The sequence below is a fragment of the Microtus oregoni genome, unplaced genomic scaffold (genome assembly GCF_018167655.1).
Source record: "Microtus oregoni isolate MIOR12 unplaced genomic scaffold, Mior012 000033F_ref0000390, whole genome shotgun sequence".
Taxonomy (NCBI): domain Eukaryota; kingdom Metazoa; phylum Chordata; class Mammalia; order Rodentia; family Cricetidae; genus Microtus; species Microtus oregoni.
The window spans coordinates 24217575-24237036 of NW_024543092.1; the positions used below are offsets into that span (position 1 = coordinate 24217575).

Sequence of the window (19462 nt, forward strand, 5' to 3'; positions counted from 1 at the left end):
CAGGGACTGGAAATTGTTTTGATGACAAGGCTCTTTCAAGCACCTCTGCTAGTATAAGAGGGTCATGCTCCTTTGGCTGAAAGTGGTAGAAAGACAGCTTAGAAACCAGAAACAGCTCATGGCATTAAAATTCATGTTGGCCAAGAGCACTTAGCTAAAACCCATAATGTGAGTCTGAATTTTGGACTCGTTCTGTGAAGTCCAGGACAGAGAACCAAGTCCAAGCTGTCTCCTGGTGCAATACAATCTGTATCAAGAGGACAGAATAGATGAGCTAAGCCATGACCACTGCTTCCAGGCCCCAGCTCCAAACCAAGTGTCTGCAGAGGAACTGAAGCAGGAATGCCTCTCTCCTTTTCTGACTCATATTGTGGTAGCACTAATAGGAATGAAGGTAGTCTAAAGAGATGCTTGTGCTCTCCCTATGGCTGTCAGATTACTGACACAAGGGACCTAAGAAATTAGACTTTCCTCGGGAATCTCTGACTGGGAGAAGGGTAGTCAGAGAAGCCTGGGGTCAGCGCAGACAGAGCTTTCCTGCCAGGAAAGATTTCACACTCTTCTGATAACCTGTCAGGCTATGCTGCAAGCAGAAGCAAACCATGATAGGTGGGACCACACCTTCAGGGCTGCTTAGCTGTGCAGGGCTCTTCTGTTTAAACCCAGAGCCTCTGAATTCTCCAGATAGGATTTTGAAGTTATACATTGTAGTCTGAATCTTCACATCAAATATAGCTCCTGTAACCCATGATTACTTCTTTTTTTAATTGTCCAATGGAGAATAGAATCTAAGCCTGGCTTGTCTATACCCAGGCTTTGATTCCAACATCTTTCTTGTTTCTTTTGCTTCTCCTCAAGAAGTTAAGGGCCAAGGTGGAGAATCTGGATGACAGTGAGAGGCCTGTTCCAGGCTCCTTCCTTCAGAGAACAGTGCTGTCCTGATTCTTAGGTCAGTCTAGGGGTTCACCTGCTCACATTGGGGGCCCACTAAGTGGCATGCACACACCTCAGTTCCTCTATCATTCTACAGCTCCTGGGGTCACTTCCACACCAAGCAGGGTAGCCCATGCCTACATCAACGCTCTGCTCCAAGCAAAGGCAGGGCCCAGTCACAAAGCTGCCTTGGAAAATGGAGAATTGCACATTATGGTTATGTGGTTATAATAGTTCTAGCTATAAGATCTCTACTCATGGATATGGACAAACATGAGGTCATACTTGTCCAGCCACCAGAATGTGACCCTCTTGGGGCATTCTCAGCTCAGCAGCAGCCCCCAGGTCCAGGCCTCACTATCTTCTCCCCATCAGCACAGCTATTTTCTAAAGTACATTAACTCTCAGGGGAACTCATTTGAGCTTTAAAATAGAATTCCTTCGGAAACATACACCCAAGATGTTTTGATTAGAATCTGGGTGTTTGTTAAACTCTTCAGCATCCCGTGCAGAGGCTTTCATGGGGAGTTTGCCTTGTGCAGCAGCAACCTTATGGCCCATGCTCTGTGGCTCACAGTTACCTCATTTTCATGGTCCCTTGGATGCTATTACTTAGAGGTTTTTCATAGCTGTGGGTGAGTCTCTCACCACCTCAAGGTGGTGCCCAGTGTCTGCCCCGTCCCAGGTGATGCCCAGCGTGTGCCCCGTCCCAGGTCTATAATGGTCACTCTCTCTTCTTTCATACTCTCATGTCCTTGCCACCTACTACTTTAAAACATCTAAATAAAGAGTTTATCTTATTACTGTTGGTTTCAGTCAGTCCTCACAGAACTCCCTGTCTTACTTTGGTTTCTATTGCTGTGGTGAGACAAAATGTGAGTTAGGGAGAAAAGGGAATATTTGACTTAGACTTACACAATGTAATCTTTCATCAAAGAAAGTCAGGACACAAACTCAAACAGGGCAGGAACTGCTGCAGAGGCCATAGAGGAGCTCTGCCTACTGGCTTGCTTCCCGTGGCTTGCTCAGCTTGCTTTCTTGTATAAACCAAAGTCACCAGTCCAGGAATGCCACCACCCACAATGGGCTGAACCCTCCTGCACAAATAACTACTAAAGAAAATGCCCTACAAGCTTCCCTATTCCCCCATTTTGTGGAGGCAATTTCTTTTCATTTTTAATTGATTTTTTTATAGAGCTCTAGATTTTTTTCTCTGCTCCCCTCCTGCCTCTCCCTTCCCCTTCAACCTTCTCCCATGGCCCCTATGCTCCCAATTTACTCAGGAGATCTTGTCTTTCTTCTCCTTCCTGTATATATTAGATCCATGTATGCCTCTCTTGGGGTCCTCATTGTTGTCTAGGTTTTCTGTGATTGTGATTTGTAGGCTGGTTTTCCTTGCTTTGTGTTTAAAAACCACCTATGAGCAAGTATATGTGATAATTGTCTTTCTGTGTCTGGGTTACCTCACTCAAAATAATGTCTTCTAGCTCCATCCATTTTCCTGAAAATTTCAAGATGTCATTATTTTTTTTCTGCTGTATAGGTAGTACTCTATTGTGTAAATGTCCCACATTTTCCTTATCTATTCTTTAGTCGAGGGGCATTTAGGTTGTTTCCAGGTTCTGGCTATGACAAACAAAGCTGCTATGAACATAGTTGAGCACATGTCCTTGTGGCACAATTGAGCATCCTTTGGATATATACCCAAAAGTGGTATGACTGGGTCTTGAGGAAGGTCGTTTCCTAAATTTCTGAGAAATCTCCACATTGACATCCAAAGGGGCTGTACCAGCTTGAATTCCTACCAGAAGTGTTCCCTTTACCCCACAACCTGTCCAGCATAAGTTGTCATCAGTGTTTTTGATCGTGGCCATTCTTACAGGTGTAAGATGTGATGTGGGAGTGATTTCTTTCTAATCTGTTGCTTTCATTGGTTAATTAATAAAGAAACTGCCTAGGCCCATTTGATAGGCCAACCCTTAGGTGGGTGGAGTAAACAGAACAGAATGCTGGGAGAAAGAAGCTGAGTCAGGGAGTCGCCATGATTCTCCCACCCAACACAGCCGCAGGTTAAGATCTTCCCTGGTAAGCCACCTCGTGGGCTACACAGATTATTAGAAATGGGTTAGATCAATATGTAAGAGCTAGCCAATAAGAGGCTGGAACTAATGGGCCAAGCAGTGTTTAAAAGAATACAGTTTCCATGTAATTATTTCTGGGCATAAGGAAGCCATGCGGGCGGCTGCGTGCCGGGGATGCAGCCCCACCACTCCTATCACTACAAAGATGGAATCTCAGAGTTGTTTTGACTTGCATTTCTCTGATGACTAAGAATGTTGAGCATTTCCTTAAGTGTCTTTTAGCCATTTTATATTTCTCTGTTGAGAGTTCTCTGTTTAGGTCTGTACTCCATTTTTTTTATTGGATTATGTGTTCTTTGGTGACCAATTTCTTGAGTTCTTTGCATATTTTAGAGATCAGTCCTCTGATGTGGGGTTGGTGAAGATCTTTTCCCATTCTGTAGGCTGTCGTTTTGTCTTGCTGACTGTGTCCTTTGCTTTATAGAAGCTTTTCAGTTTCAGGAGGTCCCATTTATTAATTGTTTCTCTCAGTGTCTGTGCTACTGGGGTTGTATTTAAGAAGTGGTCTCCTGTGCCAATGTGTTCGAGTATACTTCCCACTTTCTCTTTTATAAGGTTCAGTGTGGCTGGCTTTATGTTGAGGTCTTTGATCCATTTGGACTTGAGTTTTGTGCATAGTGATAGATAGGAATCTATTTTCGTTCTTCTACATGTTGATATCCAGGTATGCTAGCACCATTTGTTAAATATGCTTCCTTTTTTCCATTTGATATTTTTTGCTTCTTTGTCAAAAATCAGGTCTTCAAAGTTGTGTGGATTAATATCTGGGTCATTGGTCTGCTCCTTTCACTCAATGACTCTTGCTTATATCAAATTAACATAAAACTAGCCAGTGCACCCCTACTAAACAAAAGGTTATTCTTTTTCTGTAATAGATAAGGATATAGCACTCATGATATGTGAGTATCTTCACTGGGAATACACAGCCAGACTAGGCCAAGGCAGTCTTGTGAATGTGGGCAGAATGCCTGTGCAGCTTCCCTGACCAAGAAGTCTGTAGTTTCCTCAAAGGTATGATCAATAGCACACTTCCATGCAAGGGACAATAATTGAAAACTAATGTTTGCTATCAGCTTATATACCAGAGCATTTCAGACTGCTCCAGTTAAACCGTACAGCTTAAACAGCAAAGTCCTTGTGAGTATGCTGAGCCTCAGTCCTCACTTCACAAGAGAAGGCTAAATGATATAGCTAAATAGGTGACTTGTCCGAACACATGCCTTCCCCAAAGGTCAGGAGCCTACACACACGTCATACCTACACACCCACTCATGGCACTGCACTGCATACCCTACACTCCCACTCACTGCGCTGCACTGCATACCCTACACACCCACTCACTGCGCTGCATACCCTACACACCCACTCACTGCGCTGCACTGCATACCCTACACACCCACTCACTGCGCTGCAATGCATACCCTACACACCCACTCACTGTGCTGCACTGCATACCATACACACCCACACAGCACACTGCCCTGACACCTGTCTAATGGTGGCCCATTCCTACTCCAGCTCATTTGTGTGTACAGTGAGAACATCAGAACCCACAGAAATGATTTGAACTGTGCATGTATATATAGCATCAATCCCAATAGTGAGCACAAGCTGATTCATTAAATCCAGATCTATATACCTGTTCCGCACGTAGAAAGTGCACAAAGATGTGCGCTTTTCCTGAGCGCAGACTGCACATACCACGCCCTGTGGATTCTTAGAAGAATCTGCTCCAGAACTGTAGTCTTTTCACATCGCAAGGAGCTGCCTTCTCCTCCACCTCCACAGTTTCTACCTGCTCCTGTCAGCAAATTCCAATACCTGTTCATAGAGCATGGAGTTTAGATCCGATCCTCTGGCTTTCTGAGCCAAGGCATGTTGAAAGTGTCTCTTCATTGGAATCCCAGTGCTAAAATAATTCTTCTCATAACACACCATGTGTCTGGAGTAAAGAGGCCATCATATGACTCAAAGGACATCTAAACATGGAAACCTGAGCTCAGCCTGTACCTGGTGGGGTCCTGACACTGCTACCAGCGACACACGGTGCTTCTGAGGAGCAAGGTGAGGATGGCTACCTAATCTCGGTGCCAACCTGTGCTCCAAGGCCTCTCAGAACATTGTCTGGAATGAGAAGGGTCAGAGGCGAGCCTCTCTACACCTGTGTTGGACAGCTGCAGCAGAAGGTAAGAGGTGTCTGAGGTAGGCACTTGTGGGCTGGCAGCATAGGCATCTTGGCAAAAATACCAGAAGGAGTTTCCCGGCTACTGTCCTCACAACTTTGGCAGCAAGTTCTCTTCTCAGAACAGTATGCTTTGCCAGGAATATTTCCTGGGAGCAGCGCAGCACCCAGTCTTAGGGAGGCAGCTGGCATGGCCTACAGTACTCCCAGTTCTTTCAGCTACCTCACTGGCACTGGGATGTTAGCTCTGAAAAACATGGGTGAGGAGCATGGGCCATACACATGTCTCATGTGCGCTTTCATTTCTCAACTCCCAATGTCTGGGTCACCAGGTCCATTTCACTGTTGATTACTGAGCCATTGATTCAGAACTAGCAAAGTAACCCTGACGGCCCTAAATGGGTGCTTGCAAACCCAGTGACCATCCTCCTCATGGGACTGGAAAGACTAGAAACCCAGAGCAAACAGGAAAAGGCAGTCTGAGGTTCCAAAACCTCCCATAGCCATGGAAGGTTCCAAAATCTCCCATCTCCACAGAAGAGTTTCCTCCATCCCTGGTAGTCACATACTTGGGGAACAAGATGTCTGTTACAACACAGAGTCCTTCATTGCACCTAGAGTTAACACTGTGGGGTCCCAGTCACTTAACAACCACAGCTGACAGTTTTAGTTTCTAGAATTATGGCATTCACCCTTAGGCTGTGCAGCCTGTAGACACGGCAGCATGTGGGAGAAGCAGAAGAGAGATTTGTAGGTTATTCTCTCATATAAACGACCAGATCCCAGGGACCCTCATCATACCTGGTCACGTCCTAGACACACAAGCGTCAGTCCTGAGGACAGTGGCTTTGATGTGCCTGGGGCCACAGGGGAGGGGAGAATGCTGTCAGAAAGCTTGTATTTGTCCATAGCTGATCAAACAGAGTAACAAAATGTACAAATGAGCAACTGAACAATGTTTCATATTCAGGCTGGCTTCTCATCACGGTTTAATCCTTCTCTGTACCTTCTCTGTTTTTTGAATCAAACATTCATTAAGCATCCTTCCATATTACCCAAATGACCAGCCAAGATCAAATCCCACCCCTTACCGCTGTGGTTCTGAGCTTTTCAAAGTCTTGTTTATGGATGTATGCGTGTCCAACATTTCTCTCTATACTTATGGGTGCAAGTCCACCAGCTCTATTTGATCAATCCAGGGGCTTCACTCCGATCATGTCACCACAGAGAGTGTGAACCCTCATCACTCACGGTCAGACCCACTACTACAGGCAAAGACACCCACTCTGTCTGTTTCTGACCCCCACCTATTTCTCTTCTACCTCTGTTTGTCTCTTGTGTCTCCATTTGCGTAATGCTACCATCATGTCCATAAACCTTGCCAAATCTCCCATGCTGCAGGGCTGTGGTCTCCCCTTCCCTGTACCAGACCATGCTTTGCCATGTGCTGTCTGCTCTTTGCTCCTTCTTCTGCATGGAATCAGTAGGGTAAGGGGAGCCTAGCTTTTCACTGAGAGGTTCTGTTCCTGTCTGACAAGGGGAACCAGCAGCCAGGGTCATGTGCATACCAGGGCCTTCAGCGGAAAGAGGACCTGTGTCAAAGACAACTGCTTTGAGCCTTGAACCTTCGTGCATACTAGGAAATCTTGCAGCCAGAAGACACCACTTCTTCCAGTTCCAAGGAACAAAATGCCAGTCGTTCTCCCTAGGTAAAATGCCCAGACCCTTTCCAGAAGGAATCCCGCTAATTCTTTTTAAAGAAGGGAAAGAGATTCACTGATAGAAACCTTTTTATAATTTATTTGCTGTTGTTAATCTTCAGTAGAAAAACGAAGCTCTAGCTAAACGTAGGGTTTCAGTGGTGAAAATTTGACCCAATAAACAAATAAATAAATATTTACAGTCTTTGGCAAAAACAATGTTTCATTAACGTATATGAGAAGCTTTTGTTCTTTTTAAACTACATAAATAATTTACAAAAATAATATGGCACACTGAACGTATTCACATCTTCCCCACCACCTTGTACCATTCAACCAAATGCCCAAGGGAAAGCCTAAATGTTCTCCACACCCTCACAGTTAGAAGTCTCGTGTTGGCCTTGGAAATACAGTTCCACAGAAAGCAAAGAGTGCAGGGTAACAAAACACAGAGGAAACTCACCCTCAAAGACACCAGCACAAATAACTGTGTTAAGATGAACTGTGGAAGCTCAGAATCTAAGCATGGATTCTTTCTATCTGACTTAGAAATGTGACTGCCTTTCCCAAAAAAGGGATCATACTCTACCCACCCCAAAGAGAAACAAGATGTACCTCCACTGAACTCATGTGGAGTGAGAGAGACCATACTTCCTGCTGGGAGATCATGCAACTTAAAGCAAGACAATAAAACCATCCTAGCATGTCTGTTGTGTTGTGACTGATTAATGGGTGTGTCTGCGGGGAGGAGAATGTTTTCTTCAGTATTAAGATAAAAAGAACCTATATACAACCAATAGATAACAGTAAAATGAATTGAATTAAAATCATTGGTAACTGTGTGTATTAGGGTTCTATTTTATCATGACATGGAGCTTTGTATTTCAACCAGCAGATATTTTGGTAAGTGGATCGTTATATCATTATATCCTTGTCATATGCTTATTTCTAGAAATTACACTACATATTTGTTGCTTTGCATATTTAAAATAAGTTATTGATGAATGGAGCTACATTCCAAATTCATTTAATAAATATTAACACAACAGTTGTACCTGGAACCTTAATGAAATATCTTACCAAATTAGACAAAAGCAACTTTTGTATCATTCCAAAGTCTAGACTAGGAGTAGGGTACCAAAATGCATTTGCAAATTTATCTCCTAGTCTGTTTCCTAGTAGTAGGAACAGGAAAGGATGCCCAGTCAGAGATCCTAGCAGTCAGTGAGCAGAGAGAGCTCCATGACTTCCAGCCAAGGAGGCTCTCCACAAAGCCCAGGAGGTGCTTGCCTCTGAAAGCTCTGAGTAATCCTGAAAGATTCCTTTTTGTAGTAATACACCTTTTTTTGTCTTCATCAAGTCAGTTGTTATCTGTGAACCAAGAGGAATAAAAGGGGATTTTCATCTAATTTTCCAATCAGTGTCTACGTTCTGATTAGTCAGTGTTTAATATCACTGGACAAGGGGCCACAGTCATGTGACTGTCTTCTGACCTTTTCCTTACTGCAGCCACACTCACCTGATCTTTCTTTAGAATTGCCCTTACAGGATTGGTGTGTTGCTGAACAGCACAAATCCAAGAACAGTGACAACATTAAGCACTGAAAGTAGGTGAGCAATAGTTTTCATGCTTAATTTATGAGAATGACTTATACACAATATTCCCTTCAACTCCATATACACATAAATACTGCAAGTAATTACATTTTACATGTAAACGTCATTCTGTTTAAACAGATAGGAAAAGACAATGCAACAACACACTAAGTTTCCACTCCGTGGTGAGTCTCATTTCTCATCAAACTGTTTTCCAGCAGCGGGCCAGATGCTCATCTTGCAGTTCCCTTGATGTTTGTCATTTGAAGGCACTTGGACTTGGTGCTGATGCAGGAGGTGAAGATCCACTCAGTTAAGGTCAAGAAACAGAAAATGCTGAAAGAGAGAAAAGCTGCAAGTACCAAGATGGACCGACGTGTCTCGTAAACAGTGTTTGTAGCACATTGATGGAATGCAGCCTTTCTCTCTAGACATCTGGAAGAGAAGGAGCAATGGGATTAGGAAGGAATGACCAGGGGTATTTTATTATGTACCTTTATTTGTTCATCTCATACCTGTAGCCCAGGTTGTCCTAGAACTTGGTATGTGACTCAAACTGGCCTCAAGTGAAGCAATCGTCCTGCCTCAGGCTCCCGTGCATCTGTTTACCGATAGCTTCAACTATCATCGTATTAATAGGTATATGTAAAGCTGATGGGTAGGACAGACTGTTAGCTGTGTGGATGGATGAGTAGATGGGAGATGAGCGGATGGATGGGATGATGGAAAGATGGATGCATGTTTGGAGAGGAAAAATAGATGTTTTGAAGGATGGGGACATAGATGGATAGATTAATGAGTAGATACATTAAAAAAGAAATATCTTCAATGGAATCTTATCATAAGAAAAGGACCTTCGGTAGAAGGAGAAGGAATATGGTCTTGTCTTTACTTCTCTTTTATTTGTGTATTATTTTCAAGGTGTGAGCACTGAGAAATATTCCTGAACTTTCCTGATCTGCTCTGTAGGCCTGTCAGTACACTAGACTGGAGTCAAGTTTGTTTTCAGGCTTATCTTTTGGTTCAGATAAATACATTTCTAGCAGTATAACTAAGAATTAGACTCCTTCCTTCCCTCACTTCTTCCTTCTATCTCTCTTCCCCTCCTCCATTCTCCTTTTCCTTCTTCCTTTCCTTTCTTCTTGCAATTTTCAGTAAAGATAATATTCTAAAATGCCCCTAGGAACTCAGAGAGTATGGAAACAGGAAGCTACAGTATCAGCATAGTGGCAGATGACCTGTGAACTATCAGAAAGTATTTGTCTTACCAAAGACCTTCAGATTCAATATAAGAAAAAAAAACAACAACAACAACAAAAAAAAAAAACAGAGAGAGCAGGGGGATGTAAGTTGCCTAAACTACATCTTTGCTACAAGGGCAGAAACTGTAAGTCATCATTCATTTCCATGGAATGAAGCCTCTGTAGACAGAAAAGTGGATGTCAGTCCCACCCCGGTCCTGTGGGACCATTCCCTGATGAGAACCTGCACTCACCTCTGCATTCATACTTGAGGTCCGAGAAGTAGACCATTTCTTGGGAGAAGACAAACAGGCCGAGCCTTCCACCAGCATAGGTTTTATCATAGATTGGTCCTGAATCAGCCATGACCTGCTTTCCTTCATGCACCAAGACTCTAAGGTAAGAAAGTGAAGGATAAAAGAGAACTTGAACTTGGCAGCACATTCTCTGGAGAGGCTAGTGGTTGGTTCTGGATGGCAGCTGTTGATCAAGAGGAGTTTGGTCTCCCTGCTTGGTGCTAAAGATGAAAGCATGACCTTGTGTATGCTGACCAAGAGTTCTCTGCTCTACCACTAACTGAGCTGACCCAGACCAACCCAGAGGATCTATAGCCCCATACTCTCCTCAGGGTTTTAGCAACTGGGCTGAGCTTACTTTCCTTGTGGGAACACCGAGTCCTATCAGGAAGCAGGGGCTGAAGAGACCATTTCTTCTCACAGGCAAAGCTGTTGTACCCTTTGTCCTTTGTGTATGTGTATGAGAGGGGGGGGGGGGGAGAGAGAGAGAGAGAGAGAGAGAGAGAGAGAAAGAGAGAGAAAGAGAGAGAGTGAGAGAGAGAGACTAATCACCCAGGTTTGCATTAGGTTGCCTTTAAGAGCCAAGGCAGTGTGCAGAGTGAGTGAAGGCTGTTTCCTGATTGCCTATAGGAGATGGGTGCCTGTTTCTCTTCCTTAGAGACAGGAAGATGGTGGCTGCCTGTATCTCTTCCTTAGAGACAGGCTTTCTCCTTGGCTTTCATTTTTTTGAAGATCCCTAATCTCATCTTTGTCCCATTGGAAGAGCTGTCTGAAAGTAGCGACAGGACTCTATCTTCCTAGCCCAGAGTGTAAAGTGATGTCACAGAATTCCCTAATGGAGCACATGACAATGGGATCCCCTTTGCAGGGACATCACACCCTGCACACGAGTTTACACCTCACCTTCCCAGACCCTCAAGTATCTGCAAACACCAGACAGCCAACAGGTCTCTGGCTCATTGGCAGAACATTTGCTTATCATGTACAAAGTTCTGGATTTCATCCAGATGGATGTGGAGTGGGCTTCACACCACCCAACAAGTATCTTAAGACACAGATTTCTTTCAAGATTTTAAAGTAACTGATGTGTAGTAAGAATGCATGATAGATGAGAAAAGACATTTAAAACTAAGGAATCCGGAGAAGAATTTAAAAGAGTTCTTTATGGCACAGTTATCTATTTATAATCTCCAATGGGAAGGAAGACAAAGAAGGTAGATTATCCCTTCAATGGGAAAACAATCTGTCTGTCCAATGGGAAGCAGACTACCCATCAATTATAAAAGCCATCTAGCCATCCAATGGAAAAAGCAGACTGGTTATTTACAAGAAAGGAAGATTAGCTCACCCAATGGGAAGAAAGTCCTGAGGGACCTACCACTAAAGAGAAATGTACAACTGCCCTTACCTCATGTAGCCTGTCTTGGGCCTGTGAATCAGGTGCCACCTGTAGGCAGTGTAGTCTTTCCAGCCAATGTTTTTGGGGTCGTGCCATAGCGTGCGCACCTGTAGAACAGCATTGTTGTTGAAGGATGAGATACATGCCTCTCTACCATTCTTCTCTCCCCTACAACTGGACTGTGAAAAGCAATGCCCTACTTGCTTCACTACTCCTCTTGTATATTCTGTTTTATGCACTATATCTTCAAACACTGTATATCATCTGCCCTACTGTGCACACCTGTGGGGCACTACAGGCTGCTCCGAAATCCACTGCATAGTGTGCTGAAGCTAGCACTAAGAGCACGAACACTTGGCCCAGACAGGTATGGATCTGAATTCAGATCTTCTTTTCTTGGGTGTGACACTATGAACAGAACACTCACACTTTCGAGTCCTGTCTCTATAAGAGAATGAACATGTGTTCAGTCTTGTCAGCTTTGTTGACAGGAAGACTGGGCATTCTGTGTTTAATGAAGTAGGCATTCAATGTCAACTATTAAAATGATTTCTACTTGATTAAAAATGAGCCGAGAACATCATTTAAAATTAAAGAGTGCGAAGGGTCTATACGGAAGAGGTCATCAACTGCTCAGTCCCTTACCTGGCCTTCTGTGTTTCCTGTGTGCCACAGGGCATTCCTCAGATGTTCACCGGTGCCAGTTGTGGAGTTCACCACTTTGAGGGACACACCAGAGTAGCCGTAAGCACGACTGGGCTTGTCTTCCCAATAGGTCTGGGTGACCTGTTTCCACATCACCACGTAGAAGCGGCTGCTTGACTGATAGCCGAAGACGAAGCCAGCGTAGTCATCATCCCGGTCAGTGTTGACATAGAATGTGCCACTGAAGTCCACAGACCCAAACTCATCAAAACCTGGATACGGAGGAAATAGGCATGGTTTGGAGGCCCAGGGAAAAGCTCTTCAGGGACCCCTCAGGGGCCCATGTCACAGAAACGTGGGTCTAAAGAGCTTAGATTGGCTCTGCCCCATGCTCATCACTGAGAGATTAGCAAAAGCTACAGGACTTGTGACCCAACCAATAGCCTGCTGGGCTCCAGAACACAGGCTCCACTGTGTTGTATACCATTTCAGAGAGTCCATAATATAAACTAGCTTATTGAACACCAACTCCATAGACCTGAAGGGCAAACCTGCTCTTTCCCAGAGCCCCTTCCCAGGTTTTTAAGGGAGGCTGTTCTACATACCAAGACAGGGTAAGACTACCAGGAAAATTATCCTGAATCCTGTCCACATGGCCTCACTTGGCCACTCAACAGCATCACCTCACTTGGGATCTCAGACTCACCTACAGCAATGCCAGGGTCCGAGTTTGCCGTTTGCACCAGCTCTTTGCCTTGGTGACGAATCACCCAGTTGGGATCAATTTGAGTGGTTCCCTTGGGATCCAGAGGGACCATCTGGAAGTTCCTGAAGTCTGTCTCAGTGATAGCATTGTTCTCAGGGCACACGTCATCAATATCTGGGACGTTGTCATTGTCAAAGTCATCTTTACAAATATCACCTCGGCCGTCACCTGTGGATAAGAAAGAAACAGACACAGGGGCAAAGGTGAGTGCTTTGCACTTGTTTCTCATAAGCAGAGACCTCTGGGTCCCTAAGGTCTGTGGCTGAGCATCCTGCAGGTATCTATGGATTGAGAACCAACTGCCTCCTTAAGCACTGAGTTTGTAAAGCAAATAATCCCAGAGGTGCTTTTTAAAACATCATCACAGCAAACCCTGAAGCCAACAATAGCACGGCAAGGCCCTTGCAAGAGCTTTGCTCCCTCTCACTCAGAGGAGGCTGTTTGTCTCTCACTGTTGTTCTTAATAACTGGAGCCATTTTAATTTATTTGGCATTTAAAATAGAACCTTTGCAGCACACATGACTTTCCCTAGGGAGATTGGGCCCAGAGAGGTTGGTCTGCAAAGGTGGATAGGTCATGTGTGTGACCTCACAGCTGCCCCACCGTTGGCCACAGTGAGATGCCCACAGGCAGAGGCAGTGGGGTAAACAGGCATGCTGCTGTGACCTCTTATTTCAAAAGGAAGAAAAGAAACCGTATTTGGTATCAAGATTGATATCTTCATTCCCCCACTCTTCAAACTAATTTCCAGTTCTGTATCCACTGCCACATCCTCCCCTGTCATGTGACACACATAATTAGGTGTACAGGCATTTCCTTTTCTTGAGACAGGGAGGGAGGGTGTCTGTAGGGCTTACCTCAAGGATGACTTTGAACTTCTGGTCCTCCTACTTCTACCTCCTGAGTTATAGGTACTCACCGATATGCTTTGTATATATAGTACTGAGTTTCATGTATGCTAGGCAAGTTCTCTATCAATTAAGCAGCATCCCTAGTCTCAGTGATGGCGTCTTAAAAGTATTAAAAATGTCAGCCTAAGTATGTCAACCTCTCCTCCTTCCCAATCCCCTTCCTGATGAGCCCAGATCTCACCCACCCCACCCCTGCTTGCACTGGTGTCTGTATCAAGCTGGAAACTTTCTGCTAAAAGCTGTTTCCCATGCAGGGAGGATCCTGGAGCTGCCCTTGGGCCTGGGCCAGGCCTTTCTCACGTGCTTCTGAGTCAGATTGGCTCAACACCCCAGGGCTCCTGGTCTCCATTTGTTCAGGATAAGTGTCTTCCAAATAGAGCTTGGATCATTCTAGCCATTGGGAGGGAGTTCATGGCCAGCCAACCAGCAAGCAAAGCTGTGTGCTTTGTTATTTAGGATTGTAGTGACTTCCTCCAGAACTTGCACAGTTACAGACCAGCGGTTTACACAAGAACTTCCACTTCAACTTGCCCTATTTTAGTTACTAGATTCAAAACAATAAATCCCCCCATTCTGTCACAGGCTGCATACGTGAACCTTATTTCTTTCTAAGTGACTCCCAAAGGTTTTCAGAAGTACGGAATTATTGAGAGGGTTCCTCATCATGGCACGTACAAGCACACTTCTCCTCTGTCATTGGTAGAATATTAAACACACCAGAAGAAGCTGAAACTGCCAAGTATACTGGACAGAAAACCAGCCATCCCTGTGGCCAGCAAGCTAAGACAGCCATCCTTCTGACTTTTAAAGTGGCTTGTAAACAGAGAAGCAGGTCTACCTCTGTAGGACTGCTCACGCAGTTTGCAACACACGCATGAGCTGAGGAAGGCCCCTACCATCTGAGTCTTCCTGGTCTGGGTTGAAGACAAGCCTGCAGTTGTCCCTGTCATCTGGAATACCATCGTTGTCATCATCAGGGTCGCAAGCATCACCCTTGCCGTCATTGTCGTGGTCAGCCTGATTGGAGTTGGAGATGTATGGGCAGTTGTCCTGGTTGTTCTGGTGGCCATCATCATCGATGTCCTCATTGTTGTCACACTGATCTCCAACAAGGTCATTGTCCATATCCGTCTGTAGGGCAGAGCAGGAAGTGAACACCAAGAGTATCCCTGAGGAAGTCATTGAAGGCTAGGTGCCAGATCAGAGACCCACCCCATTGGGTTATAGGACAGTACTGGGGGCAGGGTGCAAAAATGGGGTGTTTTGGCTTGCTTACACAGAACAGAGCCTGAAATCCCAGACCCTTGGGTTCAGATTCTCCTTCCTGTACCCCATCCTATCAGGGACTTATAGTTAACTGCCGTGCAACTGTCACTGGTATCATTTCCCCCTGCATTTGTTGCTGTACGCTCTGCAAACCGTATTTCTAGGTCACATTCTCCTTGTCCCTTCCAACAGCCAGCCTGGAAATGTAGCTGGTTCTGAGTTTGCCTCAGAGTAACCATGGAGACAAATATCCCCCCAGACAGTGACGGGAAGCCACTTGGCCTATGGCCACCTAGATACAACATGCTTAGGTGTGGGCTCGGTAAGAGGTTCCAGCTGAGATTATAGAAAAATCTATGCTGTCATCTTGGCAGAGCAGATGAGAACCACACAGAAACATCTTTCTGAAACTGTTTGAGCATATGGCACACCCTGTCCTGAGATGCCAGTCGACCTCAAAGACTAATCTCAAGGCAGCAGCTGAGGCTCACAGAGCCCCGTTTAGAGATATTCCATCACCTGATCTGGGTTGTGCATCAGGGGGCAGTTGTCACAATGGTCGCCCACGCCATCCCCGTCCGTGTCTCTCTGGTCAGTGTTGTAGACATAGGGGCAGTTGTCTCTCTCATTGAAAACATCTGTGGACAGAAGAGAAAAGTAGTAACACCCTGAGTCTAGAGAAGACACGTCATTTTCCCATCATAAGATACAGACAAATTTTCACTGAGAAAAAATGGCAAAAATGTAAAGATTATTAGATTCAGGGAAGAGTACATGGTAGAGTTTCCATTAAAATTCAACTTTCCAGTGAGATGATGTCTCAAACACACACACACACACACACACACACACAGAGAGAGAGAGAGAGAGAGAGAGAGAGAGAGAGAGAGAGAGAGACATTCTCTTAGCCTAAAATATAGCTAGTGTTGTAATTCTCTGGGGTGATGCTGTTCAACCAGAGGAGGGTGAGTGTGGCTTGTCTCTGCGCTTGCTGCCTTGGCCACCCCACTTAGAGCTCAGAATGTCTGTGCTAATGGCAGGCTCTGGGTGATGCCTTCTCATCCACACACAGCAGGAGAGAAGCCGTGGTGGAGATAGAGTGGCCAGAGTCTTAGAAATCTGGAAATAGATAACACAGTCCACCAATACTGGAGAAACAATAATAATCTTAAAAAGATACGGTGGTAAAGTGAAGGGTCATAACTAGCAAATGAGAAAGAAGGGACCCTGGACACTGGCCTTGCCTCACAAGCAAGGGGAGGACATCTAGGGAGGAACTGAAGGCAAACGGACAGGGTCTAAGAACCTGAGACTCTAGTCAGCGTAACAGATGCATTAACCGACATCAAGACAGAAGGAAGAACCTGCTGACCGCACTGAGCTCTGAGAAGGCAGAGTGGCTCAGACTGTCCTGAGGGTGAGGCTGGATGTAGAAGCTCACTGGAAAGTTCTACAAGAACTCAAGCTTTAAGATGGCTCCAAATAAGAGGGTAGAGTGAGTCAAAGTGGATGAAGAAACTCGAGGCTGGGAAAGGATGAGGAGGGTGAGACTCAGGGCACATGGAGAAGCTGAGCCGAGCAATGCTCCGAGTGTCTCCTGCCTCTACAGCGACACTGTGAGATAGGAGTGCAGATTCCTGGGGCCATACAGCAGTTCCCTGGGCTCTTTCATGGGGCCACGGAGTCTCAGGGTAAAATGTCAGCCCACAGTGATGCCAGAGCTCTCGGGGGACATACATTTCACCCTACCTGTCTAGGGAGCCAGATTCTGTACTCAGACCTAACCAATAAATACCACTGAAAAGGGATGGAAGTGAGACAACAGCTCTCCTCAGACCTTTCTCAGAGCAGGGTGAGGCATAAGTGCAGGTCTTATATGTTTTAGATGGAGCATTCACTGTAGAAGATTCTGGAAAAAGAATATGGAGAAGCAGTTGTGGAACTAGCATCAAGGGAAGAGGATGCGGGAAATTGTGGTTTTCTGAGAATGGGCCTGAGGCTTGTGGGAGAAGGCAAGCTATTTAAGAAATCAATTTTATACAGTAGCAATAAAGTTGAGCTCTTGCAACAAGTTCAGAATTGTGAATGCAGTCGCTCTGGTGTACATAGAGGGCTGTTATCAGGACCTACAAAGATGCCAAAATCCAGATGCAAACATCACACCATTATACAGAATGGTGTGATGTTTGCAAGCAATCTAGATACAACCTTTTGTTTAAGGATAAGATAAAGATCTAGCAGGTAGTAAGAATGGGTAAAAGTGCTTGCAAGACAAGCCTGACAACCCAAGTTCAATCCTCAGAACTCAACATCAAAACAAAACAGACAAACAAAAATCAGATGCAGCTGAGCATCAGTGAACATTGTAATCCCAGCACCTCAAGGGCAAGATGAGCAGAAGACTCAGAAACATCACCTGACTGTTACCAGAGGAGCTTATCTGGAGTTGAGTGAAACAGAAACCAGACAGATCCTGTCTCAAGGAGGTGGAAAGAGAGAACCAACCCGTGAAAGTTGTTTTCTGACTCCCAAAGGCACAGGGCAGCACCCTCCCCCTCCGCATACCCTCGGACGCACATAAATAAACTTTAAGTCTGTACACGCTCATTAGATGTGATCTCTTAGTCAACGCTCCATGGTTAGCTGATTTGTGGCTGTGAACCTGCGTACACAAGGTGCTGACTCACTTATGACCACGGACCCTTATCTGAGTCACTAAGATAAGCAGAGCTACTGACCGTCCCCGTCAATGTCCACAGAGCAGGCGTCCCCTTCACCGTTGTTGTCGGTGTCGATCTGTGCTGGGTTGTGCACATAGGGACAATTGTCACAGCGGTCTCCAACCTCATCCTTGTCGTAGTCCAGTTGACGGGGATTAAAGAGGAGCTGGCAATTATCCTAAAAACACCAGAAAAAGACATAAGGAAGAGCACAGGACATATACCAGATGACCATAAGTCAGTTCAGTACTTAGGGGACAAGCAACAAGGAAGCAAAGGAAGCCAGCCAGTTAGCCCTCCCTCCGTGGGCACCTTTTCAACATCATGTGACTTTGCGGTTACATACACAGTTGGCCTGTCCCGTAAGTGTTAAGCTCTCCTATTGCAAAGGGGTCATTTCATCTGTTTTCACAGGGAAGTCAAATGGACGCGATAGTGGGTGACTGGACGGATGGATGGGTGAGGCATGGAGAGCCCCGGATTTCCCCACAGAGAACCCATCCTCAGGGAGCTGCGGGAGTCACATGTTAAACCTTCTGCTTGTAACACTCATCGCTTGCCTCAAGCACAGCTCAGCAGAAGGAAAGGAAGCTAATAAGGTCTTTGATGCAATTAAAGAAAGTGACGTCACTGAGTTTTACACTAGCCAATCAGCATTTGCGGAGACAACTTTCTCTACCAGTAGCCTCTGGGAACTATTCACAAATATGTGTCAGTAGACAAGCCTTGGGGACACTGTTGGTGCAGGGGCCTAGTCTCTTCCAACAGCTGAGTGAGAGCAGCTGAGTGTCTGTCTGAGAGCAGCTGAGTGTCTGAGAGAGAGCAGCACCCGTCCTACCTTCTCATCGCTCACGCCATCATTGTCATCGTCCTCATCACAAGCATCTCCGATCCCATCCTTATCAAAATCCTCCTGCCCAGAATTTGGCAGTTTGGGGCAGTTGTCCTGTAATTCGGAGAGGAATAATCACCATGAAAGCATTCCAAAGTGGCTTTCTTTCCAAAACAGGGAAAACAAAGCAAGACTCATGAAGCTAAGGATATAAATATCTGATACAAGTCCTCAGATAAACGCAGGACGGAGGCCAGAGCCAGCTGGCCTGGACGTGTGCTGTTCTTTTAAGTCCTACCCTGGGAATTATGTGGCTTCTGCACACGAACAGACAAAAGGAGCCCTGTTCTGAGCCCAGGACCTCCAGGAAGGGATCAGACACCTGGGAGAAGAAAGGAGGGTGAAGGGTGCCTGCCCAGGGGAGGCAGAATAGCTAATGCTTGGAGTCCAGTTCCTTCCCACAGCCGTAGCCAATGAACCAGGTGCCTTAGTGTCTATGCACGCTCTGCCCTCAGTGGCCGGCAGGCCTCAAAGGAAGAAGCCTCCTCGTATATGGGTCAAGCTTTGCAATTCCTGCATTGAACAGATGCTTAGAAGAAGGCAAGGCAAACTCCATTCCAGCTTGCCACAGTTGATGAACGTGTGACAGCTGCGTCCACTGTTATGTTACCTGAACCTGAGCCATGGACCCAACTGAGGGACTAAGGGAGAGTGGTGCAGGGAAGTGCAGTGTTGGCTTCAACCACATCGTGCCTTTGTGTGTGTGTGTGTGTGTGTGTGTGTATACATACATGGTGTGTGTATGCATGTGTGTTTGTGTATGTGTGCACATG

General features: G+C 45.5%; 1 protein-coding gene across 2 annotated transcripts in view; it reads right to left on the reverse strand.

Annotated features, from left to right (window-relative positions):
- Nucleotides 1-7036: 7036 nt before the first annotated feature.
- Thbs2 (thrombospondin 2) overlaps nucleotides 7037-19462 on the reverse strand; it is a 28638-nt gene continuing 16212 nt past the window's right edge. For both annotated transcript variants that reach the window (XM_041680410.1, XM_041680411.1), the window contains exons 14-22: nucleotides 18636-18743; nucleotides 17816-17975; nucleotides 15597-15715; nucleotides 14708-14942; nucleotides 12840-13067; nucleotides 12134-12405; nucleotides 11498-11595; nucleotides 10048-10187; nucleotides 7037-8987 (exon numbers count right to left, since the gene is read on the reverse strand). In XM_041680410.1, coding sequence (XP_041536344.1) covers nucleotides 8980-8987; nucleotides 10048-10187; nucleotides 11498-11595; nucleotides 12134-12405; nucleotides 12840-13067; nucleotides 14708-14942; nucleotides 15597-15715; nucleotides 17816-17975; nucleotides 18636-18743 — 1368 coding nt within the window. In that variant the 3' untranslated portion in view covers nucleotides 7037-8979. The remainder of the gene's footprint in view (nucleotides 8988-10047; nucleotides 10188-11497; nucleotides 11596-12133; nucleotides 12406-12839; nucleotides 13068-14707; nucleotides 14943-15596; nucleotides 15716-17815; nucleotides 17976-18635; nucleotides 18744-19462) is intronic.